This window comes from Oryzias latipes, chromosome 23, assembly GCF_002234675.1.
Source record: "Oryzias latipes chromosome 23, ASM223467v1".
Lineage (NCBI taxonomy): Eukaryota > Metazoa > Chordata > Actinopteri > Beloniformes > Adrianichthyidae > Oryzias > Oryzias latipes.
Genome location: NC_019881.2, coordinates 21,303,547 through 21,320,698, shown reverse-complemented (window position 1 = coordinate 21,320,698; position 17,152 = coordinate 21,303,547). Strand labels below are relative to the sequence as shown.

The following is a 17,152-nucleotide window of genomic DNA, read 5'->3' as shown; positions in this document are numbered from 1 at the left end:
TCCTGCTCACCACTATTTTTTAAAGTGCAAAACTTAACAAATAAATGAAGTTTGTATTATTTATAAAAAGTATATTTAGTGACGAACCTTTCAAACGCAATGCATCGTGGTTTCTATTTGCTATTCTAGTGAGCATCAATGTTCACTGGTTTTTCACAGAGACTTCTGGGAAATTTCCAGGACAATATTCTGAATATGTAGATCCTGACACAAAAGATGGTGAACGTCCAATAGAGTTCCCTAAGTAGTGAAGAAATTCGGACCTTAAAGCCTTTTTTTTTTATTTACTAGTGGTTTGCGGCGCCTTCCGTCCGTGAAACCAGGGTTCGACTCCGGGCTGCTCCCTGTTCCCTTCTCTACTTCTGTGCCGGTCCCAAGCCCGGTTGCTTTGAGAGGGTTGCGTCAGGAAGGGCATCCGGCGTAAAACATTGCCAAGTTTACCATGCGACTCGTTCGCTGTGGCGACCCCTGATGGGAAAAGCCGAAAGAGTAACAAAAACAGTGGGTTATAGAGCAGTTTATTGTATGTGTGGAGCCACCTAGTGGATGGGGGTAAAACAGCGGCCCCAATTTCCAGCCCCCAGATCATTATGGACGGTGAAGGCCGCTGTGATTGAACTGTGACACGAGGCGCATCCTTTGTTCCTGGAACATTTGTGGATTTAATATTTTACAAAGAAATGTGAGATTTTTGAACAGCAGTCCTCTCAGGTTCAGTCGGGTCAAAAGAACAAGAGAAAATGATGGGGACAGTTAACTTTATATGTAGATTACCAGTTTTGAACGTCAGGAACGACACTTTTTACTTGTTACTTTGGTGCAGCGGTTCATGCTGTGAGGTAGTTGCTGGCTCAGAGGCAATGATGATGAGAGGTCAGTATGAAGCTACGCTGATAAGTATTTATGACATATAGATTGTTGGGAAAACAGTGAAAAGCAATTTGTGTCACGGTAAAAGTTGTTTTAATGAGCCTGAATTCATCCAACCACGTTTCAGTGAGTTGCTGTGTCTCATCGTTGTGGTGTTAAGACATTGTTTTGAGAGAATTCTGTTAAAGAACTACAAGGTAGCTTTTCGGATGACGTCACAGCCCAGGGGTTGACATAGCCCAGAAATTTGCACTGGCCCACAGGGCCAGTAGTTTTTGAAACATACTGGCCCTGCCTGAAAGTTACTGGCCCGACACCGCGCATAGTGGGACCCGCCGCTTCGCAGGTGCTTGCAACTTTAGGGGGGTCCGGGGGCATGCCCCCCCGGAAACTTTTAATATGGTGCAATTTGGTGCATTCTGGTGACATCACTTATTTCTACGCTTTTCAATGACTGAAAATAGAGCATATCAAACTTAAATCTGCTCTAGTCTGTTTCAGATGTTTTGAAGAGAGCACTGCAGTGTAGTAGTTAACACTAGTTCAGAAGTTTTCATGGTGCTTCTAACGGCAAATATTGCAATAAATCATAAACCTTAAATGTGTTAAAACAATCTAATGGCAGCTTGAACCATTTAACGAATCAAATAAATCCCTTAATGCATTTGACCAATCGGATGGACGCCTTCACATTGTTGACCAATCAGATGGAGCCCTGTTATGTTAGATGTTTGTAAGCTATGTCAACGTGGGTCATTTGGAGTATAATTTTTAAACTGGGAATGGTTATTTGGTTATTTTGCTGTTTGTTTATATACCGCAAATTATATCGTTATCGCAATTTTAATCTCTGATATCGCATATCGCGAGTTTTCCTCATATTGTGCAGGTCTAACTGAGATCATTCAGCTAACTAGAAATACTTACTGCTTACAGTGTTGTAAAGAAAACCAAAATTAAGTAGTTTAACATTCTACTGCATTTGAGTCTGAGATTCAGGTATTTGGAGTTGCCTTTGATTCTTTGACATTCAGCTTAAAGCTTAGTGGATACAGTTTCATCTTCAATGCATTCATTAAATATCTTGCTGTCCATACTACTAATTATACCCACTACTCCATCTAACATATTCCTATCTATTCCTGCCATGTCTTCCACATCTCTGACACGCTTCAGTCTCTCTTCAGTGACGGTGTCGGATTTATAATCAAATGTTGTAATAACCCACTGGCTTGTGCCTTCGTTGTTGCTGTTTAACATTGTTTTGTATTGAATTGTTACATTCAATAAAGTTTGAAAAAAAAAAAGTAGTGAGCGCGTGCCGCGTGGTGCTCGGCAGTGACAGCCGCGCGCGCGCAGGCGGGAGAGAAGGAGAAGTGATCAAAGGTTTCCCATAGAAACCCTTGAAGTCTGAACACAGGACTAGCAGAAAAACTAAATTATGAAGACGAGGTAAATCTACACGTTTTCGCAAAATTTACTTTATTGAAAAAGGTGAAGAATATATAAACCGTTAGATATTTTAGTGGCCCAAGCGGACAAGTGAAAAGTAAAGTCTTGTGGTCCGTACTGCTCGAAAAACAGGACCGGGCCAGCGGACAAATGGCTATGTCGAGCCCTGCAGCCACGCCGGGCGTAACGACACACATGAAAGAAGCATTTTCAGCTGTGTTAAAATAAACGTTCCAACAAATAAACAGTTGGAACATTTTTCTGTTTGATAAAACAACAATTGTTGCTTTCTATTTGTCTGCGACTCCCCGGTTTCTTCACTCCTACTCTGTTGACGTCGGCGTTGGTGGCTGTTTTGGTTCAGTTGCTCCGCTTTGAGGACGGATTGTGTTCACACTGAGGAATCTCAGAGCGATTCAAAGCTCAGCCAGATTGGAAACGAACTGAGACCACCTCAAAAGATGGGTCCAAGAGCGATTCCTGGTCCTGGACCAGGGTCCACTTAGGTGTATTCAGACTGAAAATTTGTTCTGGCTTATCGGGGAAAAGGAACTCTGGTTCACTTTAAGTGGACCGAATGTGTCCAGTCTGAATTCACCTTTAAAGAGTCAATCAAAGCATCAAATATATATCCTAAATTAAAAAATAAAAGAAAGTTATCCTGTCTGATTTGTTTGGTTGCAAATCCATGTCTTTATTTCAGTGTCAGTTTAAAAAAATCAGATTTTTCTGGCCCTATTTTTTCTTCATCTCTAACATTTTTGTAAAAACTTGGTGGAAGCCGGTATGTACGTTTACAAATCCCTAATTAAAGTCGCAGATTAACGCCACATCTTTGATGTTTCAGAACAAAAAGGTTTGGGATTTGACTAAATCAGAACTAGACTTTTTCAAAGAGCTTTTATGTCCAGAATTTGAGGAAACCGTCAAGAGAAAATCTGTTTTTCAAACTCAATAATTGCACTAAATGACTCCCCACTGAGATGCCCCCCCCCCCCCCTCCCCTTCACAGAAAACAGAAAATGTGTTTCGTCGCCTTTTGTGGCCTCACTGTGCTCTGTTGCCATGGAGAAGGCAGCAGCTCTGCTGTTTGTATCAGCGACTCTCCCAGAAAGTTTAGTCCATCGGTGCTTGATGTCCACACATCAGACTAATGGGATCTGGTTGAATGCAGGAAGCTTTGCTTTTTTATGCTCTGCTTTGACAGACAGGTCTGTGATGTCGTTATCCTCGTACTGTTTTTGTCCTTTATGGTTTTAATCGATTACCTTGGGATGAAGAAGCAGCTAAAAGTTGTTTTAACGGTTTACAGGATGATGGATTTCCTAACACGGGTTCTGTGTTTAAGGTCAGTGTTTGGTATTTTTAGGAACTAAAAATATTTTTTTTCATTTGGAAGGTATTGTGATGAAGATGTTGGTGTACAAACATTCTTGAACTTGTAGTCACATGCACCCGCACAGGGGTTTTGGGTTGTATGGGGCTGTGGAGGGTCGTAGAGGGAAGGGAAGCGCAGGTGGGTCTCGCAGTTCCCTTCAGACTCATACCCCAAGGAAAGTCATGAAAATGGATTGTACCATTTGGTACAATGGTAAATGTATCGTGAAGTATCCATAAGGCTGACGCACTTACGCCAATTTCAACAGACTTTTTGGTAAGGTGCCAGTACTAGCTCACTTACTGATTGTGTGCAAATCATATCATGTGACATGTAAGTGCCTGTAGGAGGCCTGAAGAACGTATGGTCTGATTGTTCTAAGTGCCTACTACTACTACGGGCTCCTTACAAAAAAAAAACCTGGCCGTCAAACCGGCACGTTGCCCCCCGACAACCTGCTGGGTGATGGAGGACTGCGGTGAGCGTGGATGGGGGAGGGGCTTGTCTCCTCGTACATCTTCCTCTTCGGTCCTCTGCAGCTTCGCTGGGGCATTGTTGGCTGCAGCCGCTCTGATTGATTTCTGCTTTCATGCTGCTCTCGGCGAGTGAAGTGGTTTGTTTTCCTGTTTTTGTTTTGTCGTCCTGGAAAAGCACTAAATAGAAGCATTGTGCTCCAGAGCGGACTGTCAATAAACACGGAGAAGTCAGCTGAGATTGATGACACGCCATTGATTCCGTATGTAACAGAACGGCGACTAGAAAGGAGCCTTCGGCCCGAACAACTAGCAATGTTGTTGCTTTGATTTCATGCTGCAGAAACCGGGATAAGAACAAGGTCAGGCGTTCCTGGAAAGGTTCACCAGGCCGTGAAGGACATTTGAACTCTGCCTGGACTCTGATTGGTCGAAGAGCCACTCGTTTAAAGCAGGAAATGACACGGAGCGAGCTAACAGGAAGCGGGAAGCAGAGCGCTGATGTTTTTCCAGCGTGTTTTCTTTCCCGTTCTCTAACCCGCCAAGGCGCCGAGCCAAACTAGAGGGATAAACTGTGGAGGACAGGAAGTCAGAATGGGGGGGGGGGGGGGGGGGGCATGTAGGGGAATCCCTTCCAGTTTAACAAGTACTCCAGAGTTTGGGGTTTTCCTGGTTTCTGATGAATGTTGGAGCTTTCTGTTGATAGATAGTTGCAGCTGCAGGTTCATGTTGCAGGTCTTTTGGAGGGAATCTGACCTTCGTCTACTTTGACTGATTCATTGTTCAGAAAAGTCAATTGGGCGTTGCTAAGACGATCATTAAATTCTACTTTTAGGTAAAAAGCTGATGTTAACTGAACTTTCCCATCAGCCCGACTGGGAATAAATGTAACACATTGGTCAGGTTTGGTTCAGAAACCCTGGATGGATGTTTGCTTCGTCTTTCGAGGCTCCTAGGATCTTTATCCAGTTTGTCTTTGGAGAACACAAAGCTAACTTTGACTGCTTGCTTTTTCAGCAGCTGAATTTGGGATCTATCGTTTGCTTCGTTCCTCCGTTCCAGCTTTGCAAACATCCTCGTCCGGAATAGAAGAAACTCGTGGACTCGTTTCCATGCGTCTGATGAAGCGCTCGTTGGTATTCTGCAGCACCACTCCGAGCGTAGTGACACGGCGTTAAGCAATGTGCCGACCAATCAGCAGCCGATCTGATTCAATTAATCCTGCAGAATGCAGCCATTAGGAGCACAGAGGCGGCCGCTTCACGCCTGATCCACTCAACCGTCCGTCAACTAACACGAAGACACTTTCTAATCAGCATCATCAAAATCTAGAAACAATCATTAAATCTCAACAGGATTGGAACCCTCAAACTGAACAAAAGGTTCCCAACAATAAAAGCAAACATGATTAGTTTGGATGTCCCGATCTGATCACGTGGTTTTAAGACGTCTCGATCAGACATGAGAGATTTATTTCTATTGCTTTCATCATTTGGATCAGCCCATATATTTATAGATAAATACTCCAGTAATAGTCTTTCACCTGCGTATCACAGCATCAAACTGCCATCAATCTCACAATAACAACATCCACAATATACGGAGTTAACTAATTCAACACAATCCGGAATAACTCCGCCCACAATGCAGGGAACATCGATGAGAGCAGAAACAGTCTCAAGTCAGATGAAGTGGAGAACAGTGACTGTAAATGAGAACTGGACTGAGTGACGCAACGTGTAGAAAATGGTTTACTTCCTGCTCCAACCTAACGAAGTCAATTCAGTCGCCATTTTTTCACTGTACAAATGCCACCATGTTGGAGCCAGACGGCTTCAGTAAGCCGTGATTGGTCTGTGTTGGTCTGAGTCATCATTTCTATGGCAACCATTCTCACCGCTCAGGAGTGAGCTTGTTGAAAGGCCACACCCCCTACCACTGGAAAGTGGGCTAAATGAAATCTGTCAAACGTTTCCAAAGTAAAACGTGGGGGCCAGCAAACTCCACCTACTTTTAATGAGGCGTCTAATTGGGGGGGGGGGGTCTCAACGTAGACACAAGGCAGCATTTCTCCTTTTTCAGTCACGCAGATGTTAAAGGAAGCTCTGAGGTTTATTGATCTTGTGTTTGTAAGAAAACCTTTGAGCGCCCCCCACCCCCCCCACCCCCAAATGATAATGGCGTAATCCATATCTCTGCGGGTGGCCCCCACCCCCCCTCAAAGCCGGTGTTTTTCTCACCCAACAGCTCTGACGTTCTTCTGGACCATAACAAAGGTTTTCATGGAGGAGCATTGATCTTTGTGAGGAAGAGGAGGATGAAAGCAGAGAAATGCAGCTTTCTTCATCTGCAGCAACAATCAGCCTCTTAGTGAGATTGCAGCTGAGCATGACGGACGGCTGCAGACTTTATGAGATGACAAGAGTTTAGCTTATTAAGATGATGAAACGGATGAAAAAGTGAACCCATGAAACGCGCGATTGAAACCATAAATGGGCGGAGCTTTAGGTGAGGCTTCCAGCAAACATGAATGATACACCAGCAGGTTGGATGCACAGCAGCAGAGTCCAGTCATGCAGACACGTCATCCGATGTTTGTGGACATTTCTGACGGAGCGCAGATCCGTGGAAGCGTCTTAAAATGGCTTTTTGGGATTTACGGTTGCAGTTTGATAAGAAGTGGTATAGAGAGAAAATTGATCCAGATATCATTGACTGTTGTTTCTCATCAGCAGGTAGAAACTGCCAGAAACATTCAATAGATGAAGGCTGATCTTCTGATAACACCTAAATAACAGGCTCTTTGACCAACTGTAACTCTACTTCTGTTTACCCGATCGATGTAAATCAGCTGGTTCGGACGTGGAGAAAAGTTTTATCGTGTCAGCTTTGCACCGATATGCAACACTTTACGCTAGTAAACAGTCGAGCTAAAGGTCCGCCGTTAAAGCGTTAGAATCCAATCCAATGATTCTACCGAAATGGATACAATTTAGATTTATTATTGATTTGGCATTTAAAACTTTGAATAAAAATGCTTTTGAACAGAGAAATGTTTTTAAGCAGCAAAATGTCTCTAGAACATAACAGCCTCAAACATAAGAACCTGCAGTTTATTTATTCAGTTTTAGTTTAAATTGCTGTGAGGGGACACCTCCCTCACTGTGGTTCACCTTCAGCCAATTGCTAGAAGCGAGCTTTTGATTGGATGTTTTTTTGTTTGAAGATAAACTGAGAAAGTTTGACCAAATAAACGGTTATTTGATTCCTGATCGTTTTAAACGTTTTTACCAACATAATCCTGTTTGTATCTGTGGTTTTCACTGCTGTTTCTCTCATAACTAGATCCGTAGTTCAGTACATATCTGTATCCTTAAAATAAAAAGGTGATAGTCTTAAGAAAAGTCCGATTTGTTCATTTTGTTCCAAACATCTGACTGAACATCCATGAGGATCATCAGAAGCTCAGCAGAACTTCCCGTTTTCTGGCAGGTTTGGACTCTTTCCATCAGCAGACACAGAATTTCTCATTGGTCTGTTTTTTTACGTTTATCCAGACTCTCCTGAGCGATCTGGACGGTGATTTTCAGCTCATAACAGTCATGGCTCCACCATTGACTATAAATAGGAACTGGACTGGTCCGTAGTTATGCGGTCGCTCTATCGGTCCGTCGTGGTGAAGAGAGAGCTGAGCCGAAAAGCAAAGCTCTCAATTTACCGGTCGATCTACGTTCCAGTACTCACCTATGGTCATGAGCTATGGGTCATGACCGAAAGAACGAGGTCCCGAATACAAGCGGCTGAAATGAGCTTCCTCCGCAGGGTGGCTGGGTGCTCCCTTAGAGATAGGGTGAGAAGCTCGGTCACCCGCGGGGAGCTCGGAGTAGAACCGCTTCTCCTCCACATCGAAAGGAGCCAGCTGAGGTGGCTCGGGCATCTAGTCCGGATGCCCCCTGGACGCCTCCCTGGAGAGGTGTTCCGGGCATGTCCCACTGGGCGGAGGCCCCGGGGAAGACCCAGGACACGCTGGAGAGACTACGTCTCTCGGCTGGCCAGGGAACGTCTCGGGGTCCCCCCAGAGGAGCTGGAGGAAGTGGCTGGGGTGAGGGAAGTCTGGGCATCTCTGCTCAGTCTGCTGCCCCCGCGACCCGGTCCCGGATAAGCGGAGGAAGATGGATGGATGGATGGATGGATGGGAACTGGACTGAGCAAGTGTGGTGCCACCCGTAGAAAACGTATTACTTCCAGCTCCAAACACAGAAAATCAACTCAGTCACCATTTTTCGCGATATGGATGGATGACGTCATGAGCAAGAAGTGATTGGTCAGCCTTTTTATGGCAACCACTCTGACCATTCAGGAGTGAGCTTGTTGTAAGGATTCACTAGAAACAAACACGTTTGTTTGTTTCAACCTTAAACTTGTTGGTAATCAGAAGGGTTTTGTTCGTAAACCCAGTCAGGAGGAGAGCGAATGGAAATCTGTGCCTCTTTGTCTGTGGGCTGCTTTTACTTTCATGACCGTTTAAATATAATATTTACAGACAGTTTTGGTTTAAAAAAAAACGTGACACCCCAGCAGTCGTTTCCTTCATTAACTCAAGTCTATTTTAGCGAGGATATCTCTCACTCTGCGGGAATCGGGACACGAGAAGACGGAAGCTCTGGATCCAAACTCTGCTTCAGAGCACAGACTGTCAGCAAAACCAAGGAGGCTGGCGGCCAAGACGGAGCGATAAAGGAGAAGGAAGGAGGTGCTGAAGGGAGGGACGGGGATGCTGTCAGTGGGAGAGCTCATTAATTTGAATTAAGAGGATGTGAGGAGGAGGAGAGCGAGGACTGAGAGGAGACGGGATGGGAGGAGGAGAGCGGAAAGGCGGGAGCTGGACAGTGGAGAGCCGAGCTGGTATTGATCGGCAGCAGCCAGGAGGTCAGAACGCATCAGAGGAGACGAAAAGAAAGGAGAGGGCAGCTCCGCTTCTGCCAGAGGAAGAGGGAGGGGAGGGGAGGGCGCTCTGGCTGAACGAGGCGCACACCGACGAGCGCCATTCAGGCAGCGGAGGGGCTGCGTCGGCGAGCGTCCGCCGCCACTCTCAGCGCGGAGTTAAGTGGAGGTTCATGAGTGTGATGGGGATCTGAGGACTCAGCTGTGGAAGAGCCAGAGGAGTCATGCCGAGGATTAGGAGATGATTCCCCAGCAGGAGCCGAGGGGGTTATGAGGTTCTGGGCGGTGGGAGCTGCCACTGCCATGTGGCGCCCCCGACCGCCTGCGCCGCCACCTCCCGTAGAGCATGCAGGTCCTACAGATCGTCAAGGAGCTGGTGTCGCCGTCCAGACACAGAGCTGCCGCCAGATTTGGAGGTTGGTGCGCTCGTTTGCTTCAGATCATCCCAGATTCTATGAGAAACTCTTCAGATTAGAAACAAACTCATCAGCAGCTCGTGTTGTCTTCTCATGGGCTCGTTTAGAAAATGAAGATTTCTCAAATGTTTTCTGCATGAAGTTCATGATGATGAGGGGCTGATCGTTCCGATCGTTTTGCTTCACACCCAGAGATGTGGGGGAGGCTCCTCAATGACTTACTGTGTGTTTATCAGAGACATCGGAACAAAACCACAAACCGTCCACATCAGCAGCAGCTTCTGCCAGGAAGCTCTGATTACACGATAACACTGTCAGATCATTAGATCACACATTAACTTCAGATTGAAAAAGCAGTTTTATCCTGATAAATGAAGGTTTGGTCGATGGGATATTTCTCTGTATGTGTCATAAAAGAGTTCATGTGGTCCTGAGGTCGTCTAAGATGGTCAGGTGTGAAAACTCACCTGAACTCTGATTTGGATCAAACTCGTCATCTCAGGTCTGTTAAAGTGAGTCGGTTCACAGAGAGGTAAACCCGGCAGACGTTTAGGGATGAATGGACCAACAGACGGTCTTCTTGTTAACAGATGATGATTGACCAAACGGTGAGTGAGACATACCGGTTGTTGTTCCTGCTTCTTTTCTTTTCACGACCAAACCTCATGGTGTCAAACACATGGAGATCTGCTGGAACTGCGAGACATCCGCTGCGTTTCCATCACACATCTGTGCAATCTGTGTAATCAAAATTCTAGAAATGTTGGAAAAAACAAAATTTCAAAATGACTGGTTCCATTAAATTTTACTGGTAGGAATAAAAACAAACCAACTGACGCGATAAGTCATTCAGAAAGACGGTGACGGATGTGAACAACGCTTTGATTGACAGCAGATACGTTCACATTTCTGCCACGGCACTAGCACTCATCATCATCATCATCATCTATCAAAGTTGGACGTTGGCGTCTCCTTCAGGCTGTGGAGCGGCGAGCTCTTTATACGTGGGAGGGGCTAAGGATGAAGCCATTTTGGGAAATGGTGGTTGGTGGTTTTCCAGAGTAGCTGTGGATCCAACAATTCCTCATGACACGCCCAACTTCTGATGAGCTGTGGGACGTCGGGTGGCGCCCTCTGTGCAGCGGCCGAGGCAGCCTGTTTGTACCATGAAGCAAATCGCCATCCGGTTGTTGGTCATGTGACTCATTTTATTTAAACGTTTCTATTGCAGTTTTGCGAATTATGTCAATTTCGGTACGCCTTTTCCAAATTGTCGTGTTTTCGTTAGGTGAATTTATCATCGCAAATCCATTTTGAGCAATTTCATGGAAACAATGTCAATAGAAACAGCTATTTATTGTCAGGCGGTTTGATGCAAGACTGAAAATTAACGGAACTGAATGTAAATGTGTAACAATGTGTAACAAATGTGTAACAATCAGGTATTCAGGACTATTCTACTGGTGTTTTTCTAATAGCATGAATTCAGTCTCGCTAAGGTGTTCCCACTAGCACCTTAGCTAGTGCCAAGGTACACTAGCTACCTTAGCTGGTGCACCGTTCCAGAGCCTTGAACCATTTTGACCAATCTCACATTATTGAGGATGCTTGGAAACGGAGAACTGTGCCAAGAAAAGATTTTAAGAGGACTGTACTCTGTGTGAAACACAAAACGATGTTGACTTTTGAAGGCCATAAACTCCTCACTTCCTGTGGCGTCTCAACCTTAAAGGCTGTTGGTGATAAATAGGATATGCGTTCACTGGAGTATGGTTTATTTTTCTGCAACACCTTTCTCCATCCAATCAAAAACTACTGCATCATATTTGAGACTCCTCCCTACAGAGTTTTACAGGTGTAAATATGGTCAGAATAACAGTTTTATGACTCGGCATCGGGAAGCTTGGATCCTCATTGTCTGGTTTTAGACTCCTTTATCTTCAAAAACGGCTAGAAGAAGACGAGGGCACACTTTCTAAATACTTCCTTGTTTTATTAATACTTAAATATTTAATACTAATCCCATTTGATCGTCTTTTTCCAGATCGGTTTTTGTCTGACAAACTATGTCGATTCTTGATCGACACAAGTTGTGACATTTTCTGTAGGTTTACAGCTGGTTAGGTCACAGAAAAAGCCTCTAAATTCCCCAAACCTTGGTATTTGATGTTGTTGTTGCACCGTATGGCATTTGTCTGAATGGTGGTGTCATTGCCCTGCAGCTAACCCTCTATTAACTCTGCACTGTGTGTTTGTGCATCTTGTGGCTGCTTCTCTCTGCTGTGCAGTAAATAATGAAGTGCGTTGCTCGGGGTGATGGAATCCGCCGTGCTCTTTCACTTCTTGTCCTTTGATTGGATCAGCCTCTGTGATCTCTCCTGCAGAACAGGAGTCACTGGAAGCTCTGCAGGAGGGAGGAGGAACTTCAGCCCGTTTCTATCCACACGTTTTTATTTTCCTCAGTTTCTTCCTATAGCATCGACGCTGCTTCACTCCGTAGCCAACAGGCAGTCTGCACAGTATTTCAACCATCAAATAGATGTTTCTACTTTCATTTTATGTTGTAGGTTTTGCCCACTAATGGAAAAAAATCATTAATGTACACGAACAACAATAGAAGTTTAATCAATAATCATTTATTCTTTGATTTTAAAAGTTAAAAAATGTTGTTTTGCATCAAAAGTACAAATTTTAAATACATCAATTTAAATTCTCTGTAAAGATTAATTTTCAAATCAACATGAGATGATACGTCAACATGAAAGCGCTTTAAAACTGTTTCCAGCCCCTGGAGGGTAACAGAAGAACCACAGCAGCTGCAGGAGGAAGTTTAAGCTGGACCTTCTGGTGTTCTGGTCCAAACAGGTCTGTAATCTAACAGGGAGAGGTAAAGGGTGGGTTTCTCCAGCAGTGGTCTGAGGTGGAGAAGGGGCCAGATGAAACAGATCTTCTGTAAAACGTCTCTGAGAAGTTCGGTTCTGTGGTTTTTGCAGCGTCTGGAATTAGCTTCACCCTGAAGGAGTCGACCCGATTTAGAAAAGATCTGGAAACCATTTTCTGTACCTGTCAGCTCGATGAAAACCTTCTCTACGTCTGTGAAGCTTCTGCGTGGCAGTGAGATTCCATGAGGGCATCCACAGTACAGAACAGGAAACTTGAAGCAGGTTTTTTGTTTTTAACCAGGAATTCTCGTTGAGATAAAATCTCTTTTTCAAGGTAGACCTGGGCCGAAAGACAACATCACGATAAAAACACAGAAAACTGCAGAGCTGCTGCTTGGGAATTGAATGAGTTTATATGAGAGCAGCAAACCAGTTCTGCTGTCGACCCCCAAAGAATAAAATGCTCACACAAATCCTTAGTGAAAATGTGTTTAAGGTGGAACTGCTCCACATCTGAAGTGCCAAATAGCAGCTGGATGTGGACCCTCTGCTTAAGCCCCTTCATTAACTTTCCTTCAAAAACTCAAGCCTGTGACTCCTGACATAAAAAACAACTCCAGGTTTCTGGTGCTGCTCTGACTTCTGCCTTTTGCCACCAGTTAAGCTGCTGAGGAAAAAGACAGACAAGTGTCAGAGCGGCTGAATAATGCAGAGGCAGACTGAGCCGTGAATCAACCGCCTGACCGAGTTCAGGCTGCCGCTCCGCTCCGGTTCAGCTGGAGCTCCAAACTGAGGCGTCCCTGCAGAGCCAACAGAGATGTGAAAGAGAAGCACATCCTCTTCATTCTTAGGCCTTTTGAGTCACAGATGCACCTTCAGGAGCAGGAACCTGAAGTGATCCTCTCCAGGGTCACTCCTGTGAAGAATCCAGGCTGCTACGTCTTCATTCACAGTTCACTGTTAATGGGGCATGAACTGAGCGGAATGAACTATTAACGGGGCAATTACCATAACAATGGTGAGCTATTAACATAATCCAGCGAGGTCCCTTAACGCTTCTGCCTACTTCATAACCCATGGGAGACTATGAAATGCATGTCACTGCGGCTCAGATGTCGCCCGGCCAAACGGGTGCCGGGGGAACCAGAGCACCCTGATGGAAAGTGGGCTACTGGAACGAGACGGAAATGAACTAGATGTGCTAAGAGCGAGCGTGACATTGACTCCCTGATCTACACCACCAGGATCTACAGTACTGACATTGGGATGTCATTCGGGCTCGAGAAATGCAGCCGGGTGGTGACAAAGAGAGGCAAGGTAGTCCACACAGGAGGGGTCTCACTCACAGAAGGAACAATAGCAGACATCGAGGACAGTTACAAGTACCTTGGAATTCCACAGGCAAATGGCAACCTGGAGCAGGCAACAAGGAAAGCTGCAACAGCTAAATACCTCCAAAAATACCTCCAACGAGTAAGGCAAGTCCTGAGAAGCCAGCTCAATGGTAAGAACAAGACCCGGGCAATAAACAGCTACGCACTGCCAGTTATCAGATACCCTGCAGGAATAATAAGATGGCCAAAGGAAGAGATACAGACCACGGATGTTAAGACACGAAAGCTCCTCACCATGCATGGAGGGTTCCATCCCAAATCCAGCACCCTGAGACTGTATGCTAGCTGCAAGGAAGGAGGCCGAGGACTAGTGAGCGTAGAAGCCGCTATCCAGGATGAAACATCCAAGATCCATGAGTACATCAAGCTCAAGGCCCCAACTGACAGTGTGCTCAGTGAATGTCTCAGGCAATGGAGAGCAGAGGATACAGTGCTGGAGGACAGATCCTCATGGGAGGACAAACCCCTGCATGGGATGTACCACCAAACCATAACTGAAGTGGCTGATATCAAGAAGTCCTACCAATGGCTAGAAAGGGCTGGCCTACAGGACCGATGGGTTGATCGACTGTCACACAGTTAAGCAGTAGTGTGAAGGGTCTCGCCTATGGACCCACAATGGATGGAGCTCATTGCGCCCCCTGGGAATCGAACCCTGATTTCCTGTGACCCAGTCATACATCCAACTGAGCCATAAGTAACTAAGAAATACTTTAGCAAATATGAGCTTTAATGTCCTTTTTGGTATGAATGTTGTTTTGTCCAAAAATAAAATATGGACTGTTTTCTGTCAAAAACATCAAGTTTTGGTCACCAAAGTAAACTAGAATTTAACAGTCGATTCTGTCGTCCAGGTTATCATTGCTAGATTAGTTTTATTTTTTCCAGTAACATTTTCTCTTGTTTTCAAAAGACTGAATGCCTGTTTTCATGATAACAAATCAGAAACCTTTTTAGTCTTTTGTTGTGATATTTTCCACATCAGTGGGCAGACTTGCTCATAGAAATGATCAGATTTCTATTCCAGTTAAATAGATGTTGGTGAGCCTCTAATGGGGATACGTTGCATGGCAGCGAGTGTTTGATGTTTTCACTCCAGGGAAAAGGGAAATGACTTCAGGACTCAACTAACCAATGAGGAAGTGGGACGTTTACCAAAGAGGAAGAGTAACCAAAGCTTGTTTTTGTGAATGTCTGTCAGAGCGTTAATCATCAGGAGATGTTGGAACAGGAAGTGCAGCGTTTTAAATGCAAATGACGAGAAGCTTTGATTTGTTTATATTTATCTCAATATTTATGCGTATTTGTTGGACATTTCTTCCAAACAACAGTCATGCAAACAAACAAACTTGTTTTTAATTTTTTCAAAGAAGAAATCATAGAAAATTGAAAAGTATGATTGCAAAATGATTCACTACCTGATTCATTTACTGATTTATCATAGGAAAGTGGTGATAATTCAATATACTGTATATAGAAATGCATTTTCCCCCTGGGATAAATAAAGTATTCTAGTAATGAGCATGTCCTAACAGCTGTGCCAAGATCCAAAGTAAAGTACTACCAGTGGAAATGTATTGGAATCGATTAAGCAAAATATCGTGAGATTTAAATTCTAACTTAAACCCTTGACCGCTAGTGTGCAGCACCGCACACCGAGCCTCTTTGAGCAACACTACACCACACAAAACAACAAGGTCTCACAAAATGCTAAATGTTCAGTCAGCCTTGCAGTTTTTGTTGTTATGAGACATGCACCGCATAGTTTATACTCGGGATGGGTACCAAACCGAACCTCTGAGTCATGTTGCTCCCAGTATCATAGAGAAACACGGATCGCGGTGCTTTGTAGCGGGCTCAGATAAAAACGTGTGAAGCAGTGGGTCATGCATGGAGCATCAGACAAAATGCTATTGGCAAAGTTCTGCAGAACCCCACAGTAATATATTCTAGTTTAGCGAGCTGATGGCTCAGAGTGATGTGTCCAACGCTCTGAGAAAAGGCCAACGCCGTGGCGATGAGCAGTAAGATCCTTGTGAGAAAGCGGAGTTGCAGCTGTTGCGGTTTTGATTTTGTGTTGCATGAACGGTTTCAGCAGAATTGAGATACATTTCTATGTCTGGTTAATCTGGAGGTTCCTTCATTTTGGAGGAGGTCTTTCCTCTCGACATGTCCCGATGCCACGCCCAGTACCAGGGAGTGCAATAAAAATGCTTCCTGTCATCTGCTGTTTGTTTAGATCGACTTGTGTTTGTGCGCATCTGTGCACATGTGGCACTAAAAAACGAAACACAGGTTTTCCTTTAGTAACAGGATGAGTTTTCCTTTTATTTTCTTAGCCTGTTGCTAGCCCCTCCCCTCTCCAGAGCCACACCCATCGATAGTCTTTGATGATGCTCCACATCACAGGGCTTTGATCGTGTCCATTTAATATGGACTGTTTACCATCATCTGCTGTTTTTCAGCCGGTAAATAGTTTTAAAGATCACTGGCAGATCTTGAAGCCGTCGTCCCTGGAGTGGACCCGGTCGTCCCCTCAGTGTCCCTCTGAGTGTTGAATGGAGCTTGTTGTGTTGTTGTTGTGTATGGGAGGGGAATGCTGTGAGTGGGAATGAAAGTCTGATTTCTGTCAGTAACAAACGGCAGCATTGTGGCTGCAGCCCGTCTGATCTCACTTCTCTGCTGCTGTTTCCTCCCTTTGTGTGGCTGTGCAGCAGTGGGCCGTCATGCTGATGGGGTGAGCTCGCTCTGGGTCTCTTTTCATGCACTTGATCTGGTTTAACGGTGACCAATGCGGAGCAAGGCCCGCCTGGAGGATCCAGAGGAGAGCTTTACAATAGGTAAACAGTTCAGCTTTAGAGTTCCGGCTCTTTTACATCGACAACTTCATCATTTGTTTTTCCGGTTAAACGCGTTGTAGATCCGTTTTTCTTGAAGGTGAGGGGTTTATCCCCACATTTATGAGGCTCTTTAACACTAAAATGACCTTCTGCGTTAGAATGCAGCTAATTTCATTAAGACATTCCTGCTGCATTCATGTGCTTAGCTTCTAATGATCTTTGCTGCTAAATCTGTGACTCGTGTTTCCACTCTCACAGTCACAAACTCAATTTACTGATCTGACCTGGGATTATTCAATTATTGTCACCAGCATTTGCTTTGTTAGCTTTGTTTCTCACTAGCTGCGTTTCCATTTACTATCCAATTAATTAGATTTGCGATGATAAATTTGCCGAATGGAAACGAAACAATTTTGAAAAACGTGCATTTATCACAAAAAAGCTTTTATGCTTGCAGGAAGTCATTTTTGAGTTGTATAGAAATGGACATTTCACAAAACTGC

General features: G+C 44.6%; 1 protein-coding gene across 3 annotated transcripts in view; it reads left to right on the top strand.

The window, feature by feature from the left end:
• The window catches only part of usp6nl (USP6 N-terminal like), a 58,748-nt gene that overhangs the window by 11,291 nt on the left and 30,305 nt on the right, over nt 1-17,152 (top strand). The window contains exon 1 of one of the 3 annotated variants that reach the window (XM_023952230.1): nt 9,052-9,533. The exons of 1 other annotated variant lie outside the window; for it this stretch is intronic. In XM_023952230.1, the coding sequence (XP_023807998.1) occupies nt 9,464-9,533 (70 nt within the window). In that variant the 5' untranslated portion in view covers nt 9,052-9,463. Of the gene's footprint in view, nt 1-9,051; nt 9,534-16,519; nt 16,650-17,152 lie in introns of those variants that run through there. One more of the 3 variants, XM_023952231.1, reaches the window with a different exon arrangement.